The sequence below is a fragment of the mitochondrial genome of Cylas formicarius (assembly GCF_029955315.1).
Source record: "Cylas formicarius mitochondrion, complete genome".
NCBI classification, from domain to species: domain Eukaryota; kingdom Metazoa; phylum Arthropoda; class Insecta; order Coleoptera; family Brentidae; genus Cylas; species Cylas formicarius.
This window is the reverse complement of record NC_046580.1, coordinates 1-16,891: the sequence shown is the minus strand read 5'-3', so window position 1 is coordinate 16,891 and position 16,891 is coordinate 1. Positions and strand designations below refer to the sequence as shown.

At 21.5% G+C, this 16,891-nt stretch overlaps 13 protein-coding genes and 24 non-coding genes across 37 annotated transcripts, besides 1 other annotated feature; 14 read left to right on the top strand and 23 right to left on the bottom strand. All coding sequences in view use genetic code 5, as the record gives it.

Annotated features, from left to right (window-relative positions):
• Nucleotides 1-1,058, bottom strand: part of a C gene segment that runs on past the window's edge.
• On the top strand, nt 1,059-1,825 carry HCR89_mgr01. The gene has a single exon. It is a non-coding gene; the product is annotated as a 12S ribosomal RNA (ribosomal RNA).
• HCR89_mgt22 lies at nt 1,826-1,895 on the top strand. Its single transcript has one exon. It is a non-coding gene; the product is annotated as a tRNA-Val (tRNA).
• Nucleotides 1,896-3,192, top strand: HCR89_mgr02. The gene has a single exon. It is a non-coding gene; the product is annotated as a 16S ribosomal RNA (ribosomal RNA).
• Nucleotides 3,193-3,256, top strand: HCR89_mgt21. The gene has a single exon. It is a non-coding gene; the product is annotated as a tRNA-Leu (tRNA).
• A 1-nt stretch (nt 3,257) lies between these two features.
• ND1 (NADH dehydrogenase subunit 1) lies at nt 3,258-4,205 on the top strand. The gene has a single exon. The coding sequence runs from the start codon at nt 3,258-3,260 to the stop codon at nt 4,203-4,205; it is 948 nt and encodes a 315-aa protein (YP_009741803.1).
• A 195-nt stretch (nt 4,206-4,400) lies between these two features.
• On the bottom strand, nt 4,401-4,467 carry HCR89_mgt20. The gene has a single exon. It is a non-coding gene; the product is annotated as a tRNA-Ser (tRNA).
• Nucleotides 4,466-5,605, bottom strand: CYTB (cytochrome b). Its single transcript has one exon. The coding sequence runs from the start codon at nt 5,603-5,605 to the stop codon at nt 4,466-4,468; it is 1,140 nt and encodes a 379-aa protein (YP_009741802.1).
• On the bottom strand, nt 5,605-6,102 carry ND6 (NADH dehydrogenase subunit 6). The gene has a single exon. The coding sequence runs from the start codon at nt 6,100-6,102 to the stop codon at nt 5,605-5,607; it is 498 nt and encodes a 165-aa protein (YP_009741801.1).
• A 2-nt stretch (nt 6,103-6,104) lies between these two features.
• On the top strand, nt 6,105-6,166 carry HCR89_mgt19. The gene has a single exon. It is a non-coding gene; the product is annotated as a tRNA-Pro (tRNA).
• On the bottom strand, nt 6,167-6,228 carry HCR89_mgt18. The gene has a single exon. It is a non-coding gene; the product is annotated as a tRNA-Thr (tRNA).
• Nucleotides 6,229-6,252: 24 nt separating this feature from the next.
• Nucleotides 6,253-6,540, top strand: ND4L (NADH dehydrogenase subunit 4L). Its single transcript has one exon. The coding sequence runs from the start codon at nt 6,253-6,255 to the stop codon at nt 6,538-6,540; it is 288 nt and encodes a 95-aa protein (YP_009741800.1).
• ND4 (NADH dehydrogenase subunit 4) lies at nt 6,525-7,862 on the top strand. Its single transcript has one exon. It carries the CDS (start codon nt 6,525-6,527, stop codon nt 7,860-7,862), a length of 1,338 nt encoding a protein of 445 aa, YP_009741799.1.
• A 3-nt stretch (nt 7,863-7,865) lies between these two features.
• HCR89_mgt17 lies at nt 7,866-7,932 on the top strand. Its single transcript has one exon. It is a non-coding gene; the product is annotated as a tRNA-His (tRNA).
• Nucleotides 7,933-9,645, top strand: ND5 (NADH dehydrogenase subunit 5). Its single transcript has one exon. The coding sequence runs from the start codon at nt 7,933-7,935 to the stop codon at nt 9,643-9,645; it is 1,713 nt and encodes a 570-aa protein (YP_009741798.1).
• A 7-nt stretch (nt 9,646-9,652) lies between these two features.
• HCR89_mgt16 lies at nt 9,653-9,719 on the top strand. Its single transcript has one exon. It is a non-coding gene; the product is annotated as a tRNA-Phe (tRNA).
• Nucleotides 9,720-9,722: 3 nt separating this feature from the next.
• On the bottom strand, nt 9,723-9,787 carry HCR89_mgt15. Its single transcript has one exon. It is a non-coding gene; the product is annotated as a tRNA-Glu (tRNA).
• A 25-nt stretch (nt 9,788-9,812) lies between these two features.
• Nucleotides 9,813-9,876, bottom strand: HCR89_mgt14. The gene has a single exon. It is a non-coding gene; the product is annotated as a tRNA-Ser (tRNA).
• HCR89_mgt13 lies at nt 9,874-9,937 on the bottom strand. The gene has a single exon. It is a non-coding gene; the product is annotated as a tRNA-Asn (tRNA).
• On the bottom strand, nt 9,937-10,001 carry HCR89_mgt12. Its single transcript has one exon. It is a non-coding gene; the product is annotated as a tRNA-Arg (tRNA).
• Nucleotides 10,002-10,003: 2 nt separating this feature from the next.
• Nucleotides 10,004-10,066, bottom strand: HCR89_mgt11. Its single transcript has one exon. It is a non-coding gene; the product is annotated as a tRNA-Ala (tRNA).
• Nucleotides 10,067-10,420, bottom strand: ND3 (NADH dehydrogenase subunit 3). Its single transcript has one exon. The coding sequence runs from the start codon at nt 10,418-10,420 to the stop codon at nt 10,067-10,069; it is 354 nt and encodes a 117-aa protein (YP_009741797.1).
• HCR89_mgt10 lies at nt 10,420-10,485 on the bottom strand. The gene has a single exon. It is a non-coding gene; the product is annotated as a tRNA-Gly (tRNA).
• A 4-nt stretch (nt 10,486-10,489) lies between these two features.
• COX3 (cytochrome c oxidase subunit III) lies at nt 10,490-11,275 on the bottom strand. Its single transcript has one exon. The coding sequence runs from the start codon at nt 11,273-11,275 to the stop codon at nt 10,490-10,492; it is 786 nt and encodes a 261-aa protein (YP_009741796.1).
• Nucleotides 11,275-11,937, bottom strand: ATP6 (ATP synthase F0 subunit 6). Its single transcript has one exon. The coding sequence runs from the start codon at nt 11,935-11,937 to the stop codon at nt 11,275-11,277; it is 663 nt and encodes a 220-aa protein (YP_009741795.1).
• Nucleotides 11,937-12,098, bottom strand: ATP8 (ATP synthase F0 subunit 8). The gene has a single exon. The coding sequence runs from the start codon at nt 12,096-12,098 to the stop codon at nt 11,937-11,939; it is 162 nt and encodes a 53-aa protein (YP_009741794.1).
• Nucleotides 12,098-12,167, bottom strand: HCR89_mgt09. Its single transcript has one exon. It is a non-coding gene; the product is annotated as a tRNA-Asp (tRNA).
• HCR89_mgt08 lies at nt 12,166-12,239 on the bottom strand. The gene has a single exon. It is a non-coding gene; the product is annotated as a tRNA-Lys (tRNA).
• On the bottom strand, nt 12,240-12,911 carry COX2 (cytochrome c oxidase subunit II). The gene has a single exon. It carries the CDS (start codon nt 12,909-12,911, stop codon nt 12,240-12,242), a length of 672 nt encoding a protein of 223 aa, YP_009741793.1.
• HCR89_mgt07 lies at nt 12,912-12,975 on the bottom strand. The gene has a single exon. It is a non-coding gene; the product is annotated as a tRNA-Leu (tRNA).
• On the bottom strand, nt 12,976-14,509 carry COX1 (cytochrome c oxidase subunit I; the record flags this gene model as incomplete). Its single annotated transcript has 1 exon — nt 12,976-14,509. A coding segment is annotated over one exon (1,534 nt), but the record flags the coding sequence as incomplete, so codon positions are not given.
• A 7-nt stretch (nt 14,510-14,516) lies between these two features.
• Nucleotides 14,517-14,586, top strand: HCR89_mgt06. The gene has a single exon. It is a non-coding gene; the product is annotated as a tRNA-Tyr (tRNA).
• Nucleotides 14,587-14,656, top strand: HCR89_mgt05. Its single transcript has one exon. It is a non-coding gene; the product is annotated as a tRNA-Cys (tRNA).
• On the bottom strand, nt 14,657-14,721 carry HCR89_mgt04. The gene has a single exon. It is a non-coding gene; the product is annotated as a tRNA-Trp (tRNA).
• A 3-nt stretch (nt 14,722-14,724) lies between these two features.
• Nucleotides 14,725-15,729, bottom strand: ND2 (NADH dehydrogenase subunit 2). The gene has a single exon. The coding sequence runs from the start codon at nt 15,727-15,729 to the stop codon at nt 14,725-14,727; it is 1,005 nt and encodes a 334-aa protein (YP_009741791.1).
• On the bottom strand, nt 15,730-15,794 carry HCR89_mgt03. Its single transcript has one exon. It is a non-coding gene; the product is annotated as a tRNA-Met (tRNA).
• HCR89_mgt02 lies at nt 15,794-15,862 on the top strand. The gene has a single exon. It is a non-coding gene; the product is annotated as a tRNA-Gln (tRNA).
• A 964-nt stretch (nt 15,863-16,826) lies between these two features.
• Nucleotides 16,827-16,891, bottom strand: HCR89_mgt01. The gene has a single exon. It is a non-coding gene; the product is annotated as a tRNA-Ile (tRNA).

Below are 16,891 nucleotides of genomic sequence, written 5' to 3'. Positions count from 1 at the left end.
TTAGATTAACATATTAAATTTATTGAAATTTTTATATTTATTAATTTCTTATGATCAGATTAATAAAAAATTTCACAAAAAAAAATAAAATAAAGAAACATAAAAACAATATGATCGTTAGTACCTTATTAGTTATTTGTCTTCAAATTCTTATTAGTCAATATGATAGAGTTCTATTTGATATAGAGGAAATAGATATGTACTAGCAGAAATAATTCAATAATGATTATTATTTATTTTATATTTCGTATATATTAATATATAATAATATTTACTTATCCTTTTTTAAATTATTTTTATAATATAAATAAAAATAATTTTTATATAATTATAAATATTAAAAAAAAAAAAAAAAAACTACTTTAAATAATAATATATAAATTTATTATATGATAAATAATATATATAGGGATACAAATTATTTAGGATTATTATTTTAAATTATTATTTTAAATAGAAAATTAATATTGCGGGTTTTTTTTAATTTTAAGGGCAAATTCTTATATTTGATTATTTTTTTTTAATATTTATGTAAAATCTATTAAGTGGGTTATTATGATAAGTATAATTAATGAGTCTAGAAAAAAATAAATTTCAAAAAAAAAAAAAAAAAATCATGGAAAATTCATTTTAGGGGTAATTTTGATCCAAAATTTTAAAAATTAAAATTTTTTGGATTTTCACAGATTTTAGTGGAGTTTTTTGACCCCCCCCTTTAAAAAAAATGCAAAAAAAATCGAAAAAAAAAATTTTTTTTGAAAAAGTGAGGGGGGTTGATAAAATAGATTTTACCCTGGGGGCAATTTTAATTATAAAGCGAAATTTTTGGGATTAATATACGATTTCTATATAAAATGGGATGGACAAATTCTATAGGTCGGGAATTTGTTTTTTTTTAATATAGAAATTTTATTCAAAAAATTAATGATTTTTTTACTAAAAAGAAGGGAAATCTTTAGGTATCAAAAAAAAAAATTTTTGAATAAAAAAGTTATATAAAATTTTGAAAAATTTTGTACTGTCTTAGGCCCCCAAGATTAGTATGTCTAGCAGATAGGTGAGATTTTTAAAAATTGAATATTTTAGTTCATTTTTTTATATGACTTATGAATTATATGTAAGTTTTGATTTTTAAATAAATCGTTATGCAATAAGGATGATTAAATATTAAGGAAACTTAGATTTAGTAAAAAATTTAAGTACTGACAAAATTTGTGCCAGCAGTAGCGGTTATACAAATAGTGCATTATAAAATTTTTAAGTTTTAATTAATTAGTTTATTTAAAGTATAAGTAAAAGTTTATTAGGTGAAATTTTAAATTATTAATAAAATTTATTTAAAATTAATGAAGTTAGGAAATTTATTTTTAAACTAGGATTAGATACCCTATTATTTTAAATGTAAATATAATAAGCTTAATTATTAGAAGTTATGGCCTTCAAAATTAAAAAAAATGGCGGTATTTTAGTCTATTTAGAGGAACCTGTTTATTAATTGATAGTCCACGAATTGAATTACTTTTTCTTTAAGTTTATATATCGTCGTTAAAAATATTTTTATTGAAATTAAATATTTAGCTGTTTTTTAAGAAAAAATTTCAGATCATTATGTAATTTATGAAAAAGATTAAATGGGTTACATTAAATTAATTTATATTGATTTATTAATATAATTATTAATAATAAAGTGGATTTAAAAGTAATATTAATTAAATTATTAATATGATTTAAGCTCTAAAATATGTACATATTGCCCGTCACTTTCACTTTAAAGTGGAATAAGTCGTAACAAAGTAGAGGTACCGGAAGGTGTATCTAGAAAGATCAAATTAGAGCTTATTATTAAGTATTTTATTTACACTAAAAAGTTTACTGTGAAATTCAGTATAGTTTGAATTTAAAAAAATTATTTTAATTTAAGTTATAAATTTTATTTAAATAAAAATATTAGAGTTTTATTATTAAATAAAATAATTATTTTAATTATAGATTATTAGTATTGTGAAAGAAATTTTTTAAAATTTTAAAAGAATAATTTATTTTTAGTACCTTGTGTATCAGGGTTAATTAAATATAGTTTATTTATTAATAATTTTCTCGAATTTAAAAGAGTTAAATTTATATAATTTTTATTGTAAAATAAATATTATTAATATAGATTTAGAGGTGAAATGCTATTCGATTTTAAATATATCTAGTTTTTTAAGAAAAAAATTTAATTTTACTAATAATTAATAATATTTTTTTATTTATTAATAAGTTATTTTTATTAGGTTATATTTTAAGGGATGAGCTTTAAAATAGATAATTATAAATAATAAATTTATTAATAAAGAAATAGGATTAGAAATTTTCATTTTTAAAAAAGTGTTATAATTTTTTTATTATAGTATAAGATTTATATTAATATTTTAATTTTTTTATTAAAATAATAAGTTAAATTAATAAATTTATGAAATAATGATTAAATTAGTAAATAATATATATATATATATATATAATTGTTTGTTTAAGGTTAATTTAAGGAATTCGGCAAATATTTTTTTCACCTGTTTATTAAAAACATGTCCTTTTGAAAATAATTTAAGGTCTAACCTGCCCAATGAGGAATTTAATGGCCGCAGTATATTGACTGTGCAAAGGTAGCATAATCATTAGTTTTTTAATTGAAAGCTTGTATGAAGGGTTGAATGAGAAAAATACTGTCTCAAATTAATTTAAATTGAATTTTATTTTTAAGTTAAAAAGCTTAAATATTAATTAAAGACGAGAAGACCCTATAGAGTTTAATAATATAATAAATTTATTTTTTAGAATTTAAATAATAAATTTTACTTGTTATTTAGTTGGGGTGATTTAAAAATTTAATAAACTTTTTTTATATAAAAACATTAATTTATGGAAAAATGATCCTTTAATAAAGATTAATAGATTAAATTACCTTAGGGATAACAGCGTAATTTTTTTTTAGAGTTCAAATCAAAAAAAAAGTTTGCGACCTCGATGTTGGATTAAAATTTATATTTGGTGTAGGAGCTAAATTAATTTGGTCTGTTCGACCATTGAAATTTTACATGATCTGAGTTTAGACCGGTGTAAGCCAGGTTGGTTTCTATCTTAATTTTATTAAGAATTTTTAGTACGAAAGGACCAAAATTTTATTAAATTAATTATTTTAGAATAATAATAATTGTTATTTTGACAGAAAATTGTGTAAGATTTAGAATCTTTTTATGTATGTTATATACAAATAACAAATGATTTTTTTAGATAAGATTATAGTTTTTTCTTTGAGATTAATTTTAGTAGTGATAGTATTTTTGAGTGTTGCTTTTATAACATTATTAGAGCGCAAGGTCTTAGGGGGAATTCAGATTCGTAAGGGTCCTAATAAAGTTGGATATTTAGGTATGATTCAGCCTTTTAGAGATGCTTTAAAATTGTTTTTGAAGGAGCAAACTTTTCCTTTAAAATCTAATATTAATTTATATTATATTTCTCCTATTATAAATTTATTTTTAGTGGTTATATTATGATTATCAATACCATTTTTAAGTGTAAATTTAAATTTTAATTTATCAGTTTTATTTATTTTAAGAGTATCAAGATTAGGAGTATATAGAATTATATTGGCTGGATGATCCTCAAATTCTATATATGCTTTATTAGGAGGATTACGGGCTATTGCTCAGGTTATTTCTTATGAAGTAAGATTAGTATTAATTTTATTATCTTTTATTTGTATAATTATAAGTTTTAATATTTTAGATTTTATTAAATTTCAAGAAATAGTTTGATTTATTTATTTTATATATCCTTTATGTTTTATATGATTCATTACTAGATTAGCTGAAACAAATCGAACTCCTTTTGATTTTGCTGAGGGGGAATCTGAATTAGTTTCTGGTTTTAATGTTGAGTATAGAAGAGGAGGATTTGCTTTAATTTATTTATCAGAATATGCAAGAATTTTATTTATAAGAATATTATGTAGAATAATTTTTTTAGGGGGTAATATTTGATCTTGAGTATTTTATTTAAAGTTGAGTTTAATGGTTTACTTATGAATTTTAGTTCGAGGATCTTTGCCTCGGTATCGTTATGATAAGTTAATAAATTTATGTTGAAAAAATTATTTACCTATTTCTTTAAATTTATTAATATTATTTTTTTCTATTATAATTTATATATTTTTAAATTTTTAACTTAATTATATATATATATATATATATATATATATATAATTATATTTATAATTAGTGTAATATTATTATTAATTATTATTTAGTTTATATATTATTATAATTATTATTATTATTTTATTAACTTTTTAGGGAGATATTTTAAGTACTAATTTTTTTAGGCTTAAAATATAATTGTACTTAAAATATTTCCCTAAAAAGTTAATAGAAATTTATATTTCTTTATTATACTTTCAAAGTATATACTTATTCAAGTTCATTAACTATAAATAGAGATATTTATTTCATATATTTATAAATAAATATCTTATTAGAAAATAGGAAAAATAACAAATTGTAAAAAATTGCCCTAAGTTAATATAAGGATTTTCTACGGGGGATATACCGATTCATGTTAAAATTAAAATAATAGATACAAACATTCAAAATAATATTTTATTAATAGGGTAAAAATTAATTCTTGAATTTTTATTATTAATAATTGGTAGTGTGTATAAAATTATAATTGAAAGGAATATAATAATAACACCTCCTAGTTTATTAGGGATAGATCGAAGAATTGCATAAGCGAATAAGAAATATCATTCAGGTTGAATATGAATAGGAGTAACTAAAGGATTAGCTGGTGTAAAATTATCAGGATCTCTTAATATATAAGGTATAGTTAGAGTAATTAAAGTTAATCTAAAAATTATAATTAGTATTCCTAATAAATCTTTAAAGGAATAGTAAGGATGAAATGGAATTTTATCTAAATTATTATTTAATCCTAAGGGATTTGATGATCCAGATTTATGAAGAAAAAGTAAATGAATAATAACTAAGCTAAGGATAATAAATGGGAGAATGAAATGAAAAGTAAAGAATCGAACTAATGTAGCATTATCTACAGCAAACCCCCCCCAAATTCAAATTACAATAGAGTTTCCTAAATAAGGGATAGCTGAAATAAGATTAGTAATTACTGTAGCTCCTCAAAAAGATATTTGCCCTCAAGGTAAAACATAACCAAGAAAAGCTGTTGCTATAGATAATAAAAAAATTGTTACTCCGATTAGTCATGTTCTTTTTAAATTTGAGGACCCATAATAAATTCCCCGCCCAATATGAATATATATACAAATAAAAAATATTGATGCTCCATTGGCATGAAGAGTTCGAATTAATCATCCAAAATTAATTTCTCGACAAATAATTCTTACTCTATTAAATGCTAGTTCAGTATGGGGATAATAATGTATAGCTAAGAATAAACCTGTAATAATTTGAATTAAAAGGCAAATTCCTAACAAACTTCCAAAATTTCATAAATAAGAAATATTTGAAGGAGAGGCTAAATCAATAAGTGAATTATTAATAATTTTAAATAAAGCGTTAGATTTTCGGTAGGGTGAATTTATCATTAGAATATTTTACGTAGAGGTCCGAAATTATTTATGGTAATTGTTACAATTGTAATTAAAGTTACTAATAAGTAAGTTATAATTATAATTAAAATAAAATTATTAGGATAATTAAAATATTTCCTTAAGAATAGTTCTATGTTGTGAGGATTAAATATTTCATTAGAATTTTTAAAATAGATAAAATAAGAGTCATATATATAAATTATTAAAATATTAATAAGATTAATAATAATAAAAGTAACTAAAATATTATAAAATTTTTTAAATTTATTATTAGAGGAAATTCTTGTTATATAAATAAAAATAATTATCAATGCTCCTACAATAATTATGAATAGAATATAAGATACTCAATAATTTAAATTTATTAATCCAATAATTAAGGAAATTATAATTGTTTGTAAAAGAATAATAATTCCTATTGAAATTGGATGATTAATAAGTAATACTATAATGGATAAGGATAAATTTATTCTTAATAAAAAATATATTATATCAGAAAATAGTTTAAATAAAATTTTAATTTTGGAGATTAAGGATAGAGATTTCTTTTTCTGAAACTTAAAGAAATATTTCATTTCTGGTTTACAAGACCAGTATTTTAATTAAATTATTTAAGTAATTATTTAAGTTAAAATATAATGATAATTAATTTTTATATATTTAGAAGAGTGATGTTTATTATTGGTTTATTATTTTTTATTATAAAAAGTAATTATTTATTATTGATATTATTAAGATTAGAGTTTTTAGTTATTTCTTTATATTTTAATATAGGATTAGTATTAAGATTTAATTTAAGAGATTATTTTTTTTTAATAATATTTTTAACTGTGAGTGTATGTGAAGGTGCCTTAGGTTTAGCAATGCTTGTGTTAATAATTCGAAGATATGGAAATGATTATTTAAATTCTATATTATTATTATGATAAAATATATTTTTATATTAGTAATATTGATACCTTTAAGTTATTTAAATATATTTTGGTTGATTCAATTTATAATATTTATTATTAGTTTTTTCTTAATGCTTGGATTTAGAATACAGAATTATATAATTAATATTAGATATATATTAGGTATAGATATTATATCTTTTTGTCTTAGACTATTAAGTATTTGAATTGGTTCTTTAATAATTATAGCTTCTGAAAATTTATATAGAAAAAATAAATATAGGGATCTTTTTTTATTTTTAATTTGTTTATTAATAATTTTTTTATTATTATCATTTATATCAATAGATTTATTTATATTTTATTTATTTTTTGAAGCTAGATTAATTCCAATTTTAATTTTAATTATTGGATGGGGCAGACAACCAGAACGTTTAGATGCTGGATTTTATTTGTTAATGTATACATTATTTGGATCATTCCCATTATTATTAGGTATTTTTTTTATTTTTTATATGTATGGAAGTTTATCTTTTTTTAGTTTAGAAATTTCTTTTAGATTAATTTTATATTTAAGTATAGTTTTAGTATTTTTAATTAAAATACCGATATATTTTTTTCATTTATGGTTATTAAAGGCTCATGTAGAGGCCCCAATTTCTGGGTCAATAGTATTAGCTGGTGTTTTACTAAAATTAGGAGGGTATGGGCTTATTCGAGTAATAATCATATTTTTAGATTTTAAATTTATAAATTTATTAATTATAAATATTTCATTGTTTGGAGCTGTAGTTATCTCTATAATTTGTTTACGCCAAAGAGATATAAAATTATTAATTGCTTATTCTTCTGTCTCTCATATGGGTTTAGTTTTAGCTGGAATTATAAGGTTAAGTTATATAGGTATAATTGGGGCTTTAATTATAATAATTGCTCATGGTTTATGTTCTTCTGGTTTATTTAGTATTGCAAATATAATATATGAACGAACAATAAGACGAAGAATTTATTTAAGAAAAGGATTTTTAAATATTATACCTTCTTTAAGCTTATGAATATTTTTATTATGTTCTTCAAATATAGCAGCTCCTCCTTCAATAAATTTATTAGGTGAGATTTTTTTAATTAATAGTTTAGTTAGATTTAGAAATTTGAATATATTATTATTATTTTTAACTACATTTTTTAGAGGAGCTTATTCATTATATTTATATTCTTTTTCTCAGCATGGAAAATTTAGTTCTTATATTTTTAGATTTATAAATATAAATATTCGTGAACATTTTTTATTATTATTACATTGAATACCTTTAAATATATTGTTATTAATTAGAAATTTATTAATTTATAATTTTTAATAAACTTAAATATTTTATATAAATAAAAATATTAATTTGTGGAATTAAAGAAATGGAAACATTTTAAGTAATAAAAATTTGTAAAATTTATTCATTTTGGATTTTGATTTTTTCTATATTATTAATTTTAATTAGTATAAATTTATTAATTAAGGATAAAGTTTATTTGTTAGAGTATGAATTATTAAATTTTAATTCTGTTTCTTTAATTTTTTCTTTATTAATTGACTGAATATCTTGTATATTTATAGGATATGTATTATTTATTTCTAGAATGGTAATTTTATATAGAGAAGATTATATAAAAGGAGATTTAAATATTTCTCGATTTATTATATTAATTCTGTTATTTATTATTTCAATATTATTATTAATTATTAGTCCAAATTTAGTATCAATTTTATTAGGATGAGATGGCTTGGGCTTAGTGTCTTATTTATTAGTAATTTATTATCAAAATGTTAAATCTTATAACGCAGGTATGTTAACAGCTTTATCTAATCGTATTGGAGATGCAGCTTTATTATTATCAATTTCTTGAATAATAAATTATGGTAGTTGATCTTATATTTATTATTTAAATTTTATAAAAAGAGATTTTTCTATACAAGTATTAGTATTATTTATTGTTTTAGCTGCATTTACTAAAAGAGCTCAAATTCCTTTTTCTTCGTGATTGCCAGCAGCTATAGCTGCTCCAACTCCTATTTCTTCATTAGTTCATTCATCTACTTTAGTAACCGCAGGAGTTTATTTATTAATTCGATTTCAAGAAGCTTTTAGCAGAAGATTAATATTTTTAATAATATTTTTAAGAATAATAACTATATTAATATCTGGTATTGCAGCTAATTTTGAGAATGATTTAAAAAAAATTATTGCTTTATCGACATTAAGGCAGTTAGGATTTATAATAAGAATTTTATTTTTAGGTAGAGTAGATTTAGCTTTTTTTCATTTATTAATTCATGCTTTATTTAAAGCTCTAATGTTTATATGTGCAGGAATTATTATTCATAATTTTAGAGGATGTCAGGATATTCGTTATATAGGAAGATTAATTAATCAAATACCAGTTATTTCTAGAATTTTTTTTTTTAGAAATATGGCCTTATGTGGAATACCATTTTTATCAGGATTTTATTCTAAGGACTTAATTTTAGAAAGAATAAGAATAGGATATATAAATATATTTATATTTTTTATTTTTTATTTATCTATTGGTTTGACAGTAATATATACTTTTCGATTAATTAATTATTTAGTTTTAGGTGATTATAATTATTATAGTTTATGTTCTATTCAAGAAAGAAATAATTTGATAATAAAGAGATTATTTGGATTATTAATTTTCATTGTTATTAGAGGGAGAATGTTTTCTTGAATTATTTTTATTTATCCTATATATTTTTTTTTACCTTTAATAATGAAATTATTATCTTTTTTAATAATTTTATTAGGAATTTATTTAGGTTTAAAGTTATCAAAAATAAGAATTAACATAAAAATTAAATCTTTAAGGTTTCTTAATTTAGTGAAGTTTCAGTCTTTTATATGAAATATACCAATTTTATCAACTTATGGGCTGAATCATTTAGTATTAAATTTAGGTCAAAAATTAAATTATTTAGATCAAGGATGAATGGAGTATTATGGAAGAAAAAAATTATTTTTTTTATTAGTTAATTCTTCTAAGGGGTTACAAAAGATTTTTATAGATAAATTTAAAATTTTATTATTTTTATTTTTAATTATTATTTTTACTTTTATTTTAATTATTTAATTTAATAATTTAAATAGCTTATATAATAGAGCATAGTATTGAAGATACTAAGGAAATAATTTTATTTTTAAATGAAAAATTTATAGATAAATATATCAATTTTACAGTGAAAATGTAATGTTTTAAATTAAACTATATAAATATTTTTTTTATATATATATAATCATAGAAATATAAACGCATTTAGCGCTTTGAACCTATGTTAGAAGCATAGTTTAAAGATATTTCTTTAATTGGAGAAAACTCAATTTTATCATTAACAGTGATAGACCTCTATTTTGGTTTCAATTAAAGTAAGGATTATTCATCTAAATTTTAGGTCGAAACTAAAGGCAATTTTTTGCTTCATACTATTTAATAAGATAAATTTATGGAATATCTTTTAAATGCAAATTAAATGTTTTTCTTAAACTATTATCCTTTAGTTTGATCATTCTAATGCCCCTAATTTTCATTCGTGAAATAATCCTAGTAAAAGAATAACCAAGAAAAAACTAATAGAGTAAAATAATCTAAAAATATTTGAAAATTTTAATGAGAAAATAATTGGTAAGAGTAATGTTAATTCAATATCAAAAATTAAAAAAATTAAAGCAATTAAGAAGAAATGTAATGAAAATGGTATACGAGAATTATTTTTTGGATCAAATCCACACTCATAGGGCCTACTTTTCTCACGATCGATTAATATTTTTATAGATAAAAAATTAATTAAGATTATTAATATTAAAATAATGATTATAATTATTAATGATAGATAAAAAATTATTATTATTATTTATACTAAAAATTTAGATTTTTTGATTGGAAGTCAAATATAATAATTTATATTATATAAATAAAATTATCTTCTTCATCAGTAAATAGATAAATATAAAAATAATCATACTACATCTACAAAGTGTCAATATCATGCAGCAGCTTCAAATCCAAAGTGATGAATTGAAGAAAAATGCCTAATAAATAAACGAATTATTATAATTAAGAGAAATGTAGTACCAACAATAACATGAAATCCATGAAATCCAGTTGCTATAAAAAAACAAGTTCCATAAATAGAATCTGAAATTGAAAATGGAGCTTCATAGTATTCAAGAGCTTGAAGTAGAGTAAAGTAGATTCCTAGGCCAATAGTTCATATAAGTCTTTGAAGTGCCTGAGAATAGTTATTTTCTATTAATCTATGATGAGCCCAAGTTACTGTAATACCTGAAGATAACAAAATTAATGTATTTAATAAGGGGATATTTATAGGATTAAAAGTATCAATTGATTTAGGGGGTCATATTATTGCCAATTCAATATTAGGAGAAAGACTATTATGGAAAAATCTTCAAAAAAATGAAATAAAAAATAAGATTTCAGATATAATAAATAAAATTATCCCTCATCGGAGACCAGATGAAACTTTTAGAGAATGTAATCCTTGGAAGGTTCTTTCTCGTGTAATATCTCGTCATCATTGAAATAAAATTAATAGTATAGAAATTAATCTAAAAATCAATAAATCAATTTGATATAAATGGAATCAAGAAATAAGCCCTATTAATAGATTTAATAAATTAAAAGAAATTAATAATGGTCAAGGCCTTGGGTTTACTAAATGAAAAGGGTGATTTTGAGTTGTCATTAATGAATTTCTCTAGCATAAAGAGTAATAAGAATAGAAAATACATATGCTTGAATTAAGCTCACTGCGGATTCTAAAATTAATAATAAAATTTGAATAAAAATTAAAACATTAATTGTTAGAAAATTTATATATTGACCTATATTTCCTAATAAGGTTAGTAATAAATGGCCAGCAATTATATTAGCCGTTAAACGAATGGCTAAAGTTATTGGGCGAATTAAATTTCTAATTAATTCAACAATTACTAAAAATGGTAATAAGAGAGCAGGGGCTCCCATGGGCACTAAATGAGCTAATATATTTATTGTATTAAAGGCAATGCCAAAGATTATAAAAGTTAGTCATAATCTTAATCTTAAACTTAAAGTAATAGGTATATGGCTAGTTCTAGTAAAAATGTAAGGGAATAATCCTATGAAATTATTTAGTATAATAAAAATAAAAATTCTTAATAAAATTAATGTTGATCTTTTTATATTTTGAGGAAGTAGGATTTTTAATTCTTTATGAATTCTTCTAGTAAGAATAATTCAAGATATATTATAACGGGAAGGAATAAATCAGAAAAAAGATGGTAATAGAATCAAACTTAATATAATTCTTAGCCAATTTAAGTTAAATAAATTTGTAGAAGGATCAAATGAAGAAAATAAATTTATTATCATTTTCAATAAATTTTAGGTAAATTTAAATTTTTAAAATAAATTTTATTATTAATTTTAGGTAAATAAATATAATAAGTTAAAATAATAATAATAATAAAAATTCCAATTGTATAAATATATAAAAATGATCAACTTAAAGGAGCTATCTGTGGTATTAAAAACTAACGGGTGCAGATATTTTTAACTTGACAAGTTAATGTTTTTAGAATAAAACTAAGTTTTTCATTAGAAGTAATTTTTTAGTTTACTATAAATTGATTTAAGAGATCAATGCTTAAAATTTCAGCCATCTAATGTTAATTATTTTTTAATCATTTAAGAAAAAAATTAGAAGAGATTCTCTCTACTACAATAGGTATAAATCTGTGGTTGGAACCGCAAATTTCGGAGCATTGACCAAAGAAAATTCCAGTTCGATTAATAAATATATTTGCTTGGTTAAGACGTCCAGGAGTTGCATCAATTTTTAATCCGGCTGAAGGTAAAGCTCATGAATGGATTACATCCTCTGAAGTAATTAATAGACGAATATAAGTGTTAAAAGGAATTACTATTCGATTATCGACATCTAATAATCGAAAGTTGAAGTTATTTTGTGGAATTATATAAGAGTCATAATTAATATTATGTAAATCTGAATATTCATATGTTCAATATCATTGATGTCCAATAATTTTAATAGAAAGGGCAGGTTTATTAAGTTCATCTATAATATATAATAATCGCAGAGATGGTAAAGCAATTATAATTAAAATTATAATGGGTATAATAGTTCAAATTAGCTCTATAGTTTGGTTTTGTAAAAAGAATCGATGGTTAAATTTATTTAATAAGTAAGATAATATAATTTGACTAATTAAAATTGTAATGATAATTAAAATTATTAATCTGTGATCATGGAAAAAAATTAATTGTTCTATTAAGGGTGAAGTACTGTCCTGTAATGTTAATGTTTTTCAAGTAGACAATTCTAAAAAAAGATAAACTTTATATTAAGAGCTTAAATCTTATGCACTATTCTGCCATTTTAGAATTTAGTAATTAAAGGGATTTCATTAAATCTATGTTCAGCTGGTGGTAGTGATCTTAATCATTCAATTGAAGAGGGAAAATTTAAAGTAGTTAATGTTTGTCGGTTAAGAATTAAACTTTCTCAAATAATATAAATAAAGAATATTAATCTTAGTGTAGAGATTAATCTACCGATTGAAGAAATGATATTTCATTTAGTAAAAGAATCAGGATAATCGGAGTAACGTCGGGGCATTCCTCTTAATCCTAGAAAATGCTGAGGGAAGAAAGTTAAATTTACTCCAATAAATGTTAAAATAAAATGTCTTTTTAAAAGGTTATTATTAAGAGTTAATCCAGTAAATAATGGGTATCAATGAATAAATCCTGCAATAATTGCAAATACAGCTCCTATTGATAAAACATAATGAAAGTGGGCAACAACATAGTATGTATCATGAAGAATAATATCAATAGATGAATTAGCTAGGACTACTCCAGTTAATCCTCCAATAGTAAATAAAAAAATAAAACCTAATGACCAAAGTGTAGTTGGTTCAAAGTTTAACTTAGTTCCATAAAGTGTAGCTAATCATCTAAAAATTTTAATACCAGTTGGAATAGCAATAATTATAGTGGCAGAAGTAAAGTAAGCTCGAGTATCAACATCTATTCCGATAGTAAATATATGATGAGCTCAAACTAAAAATCCTAAAAGACCAATAGCTAGTATTGCATAAATCATACCTAAAGTTCCAAAAGTTTCTTTTTTATTTCTTTCTTGAGAGACAATATGAGAAATTATTCCAAATCCTGGAAGAATTAAAATGTAAACTTCAGGATGTCCGAAAAATCAAAATAAATGTTGATATAAAATAGGGTCCCCTCCTCCAGCTGGGTCGAAGAATGAGGTATTAATATTTCGGTCAGTTAATAATATAGTAATAGCTCCCGCAAGTACAGGAAGAGAAAGAAGGAGTAATAGAGCAGTAATACCCACAGCTCAAGAAAAAAGTGAAATTTGATCTATGGGTATATTATGAGGTCGTATATTAATAATTGTGGAAATAAAATTTGTTGCTCCTATAATTGAAGAGATTCCAGCTAAATGTAAGCTAAAAATTGCTAAGTCAATTGAACTTCCTCTATGAGCAATATTAGATGCTAGTGGAGGATAAACGGTTCATCCTGTTCCAGCGCCTTTTTCAATGATTCTTCTAATTAATAGAAAAGTTAAAGATGGTGGTAAAAGTCAAAAACTTATATTATTTATTCGGGGAAAAGCTATATCAGGAGCACCGAGTATTAGAGGAACTAATCAATTACCAAATCCTCCAATTATAATAGGTATAACCATAAAAAAAATTATAATAAATGCATGGGCTGTAACTATTACATTAAAAATTTGATCATCACCAATTAATGATTGGGGATTTCTTAGTTCAATTCGAATGATAAAACTTAAAGAAGTACCTACTAATCCAGATCAAAGTCCTAGAATAAAATATAGTGTACCAATATCTTTGTGATTAGTAGAGTAAAGTCATTTATTCGGTAAATTTAATAAAGTGGCTGAAATTTTAGGCGATGAATTGTAAATTCATTTATAAATATAGATATATTTCTTTATTAAACTATATAGTCTATAGGAATAGGATTTTAAGATGCAAGCTTAAAGGAAATTTAAATTGGTTTATAGTTTAAGAATTAGGAATAAATTCTATTGTTAACTTTGAAGGTTAAAAGTTTTTTTTAACTTAAATTCTTTTTTTAAAAAAATAAAATTAAAAAAATTATAAGTCCTATAAATGAGATTATATTGGTTAAATAAATAAATAGATTTAACTTAAAAATATTTTTAGAGTGGGAAATTATTTCTATATGATTAATTATTAATATAGGAAGTGTGATTCGAATATATATGAAAATTATAATTAAAGTTGAGACTAATATTAATAATCTTAATATAAAAAAGTTATTATTAATTAATTTATTGATAATTAATCATTTAGGCAGAAATCTAAAGAAAGGCGGCAATCCTCTTATGGATAAAAAATTAAGAGAAAAAATGAATTTAAAATATTTAAATTTATTTAGAGAATAAAATAATTGTGTTAAAGAATAGATTTTATTAATATTTAAAATTATAATAATATTGATTGATAGGATAAAATATATAATAAAATATATAATAAAAATTTGTATATTAATTAATCTTGCAATTAATCAACTTATATGATTAATAGAAGAATAAGCTAGAATTTTTTGTAGATTAATTTGATTAAGTGATTGAATTCTTCTAATTATTGAAGATATAATAATAATAATAGAAATAAATAAGGTAATAGAGAAATTGTAGGAAATTATAATTAAAGGGGCAATTTTTTGTCAAGTTATTAAAATTAAAGTGTTATTTCAATTTAATCCTATAATAATTTCTGGAAATCAGAAATGGAAAGGAGCGGCACCCAATTTTATAAATAATGCACAATTTAATATAATTATTAGAATATTATTATTAAAAAATAAAGGATTAATATGTAAGTTAAGAATGATTCTAAACAGTAGAATATTTGAAGCTAAAGCTTGGATAATAAAATATTTTAATGCTCTTTCTGATGAAAAAATATTTTTAGAATTGATTATTAATGGGATAAATGATATTATATTAATTTCTAATCCTATTCATATTGAAAATCAAGAATAAGAAGAAATGACTAATAATGTTCTGAAAATTAATGTATTTAAAAATAATAATTTATAAAATTTAATAATTAAAAAGAGAGAATAATCTCATAATTGGGGTATGAGCCCAAGGGCTTAGTTTAGCCTATCTTTTTATATTTAAGTATAAGAGGTATAAAAGTTTTTGACACTTTAGGAAATAGTTTAATTCTATTAAATATAAGCATTAGTTATTATTATATAAATAATTGTACTTAAAATATTTCCTTATTTATAATAATTATATAAATAATTGTACTTAAAATATTTCCTTATTTATAATAATTATATAAATAATTGTACTTAAAATATTTCCTTATTTATAATAATTATATAAATAATTGTACTTAAAATATTTCCTTATTTATAATAATTATATAAATAATTGTACTTAAAATATTTCCTTATTTATAATAATTATATAAATAATTGTACTTAAAATATTTCCTTATTTATAATAATTATATAAATAAATGTACTTAAAATATTTCCCTATTTATTATTATTATATAGATAATTGTACTTAAAATATTTTCTTATTTATAATAATTATATAATATTTAGGTTAAAACTCAGATTCCTAGGCCAATATTCAACTCTTGATCAGTAGAGTTTTCAATTCAGCCTGGAACTTTTTCTAGCACCAAATCACTGCATAAGCGAGATTCTGCTACGAACTCAGATTCCTAGGCCAATATTCAACTCCTGATCAGTAGAGTTTTCAATTCAGCCTGGAACTTTTTCTAGCACCAAATCATTGCATAAGCGAGATTCTGCTACGAACTCAGATTCCTAGGCCAATATTCAACTCCTGATCAGTAGAGTTTTCAATTCAGCCTGGAACTTTTTCTAGCATTTAATCAACTCACAGGCGAAAGGATCGCGAGGGGAAATTAGAGTTGTGCGGCAGCTAGAAAAATGAAATTTTATCAATGAGCCCGAAAAAATTTTTTAAAAATCACGAAATTTGGGTAATAGCAGTAAATCTCCTTTGAAGAGGTGATTTTTTGGGGTCAAAAAACGAAAAAAAATGGCATAAAATTGCAAAAAATTGCAAAAAGGGGCTTGTATAGGATTATCCAATCGGGTAATTATGGTCTATAAAAAATCTTAGTTAAAAATTTAAAATTTTAAGGGCAAATTCTTAGTAATGTGGGTGAGAGCGTCACATAGATAATTCCATCAAAATTAGCCTTTTATCAGGCACCACATT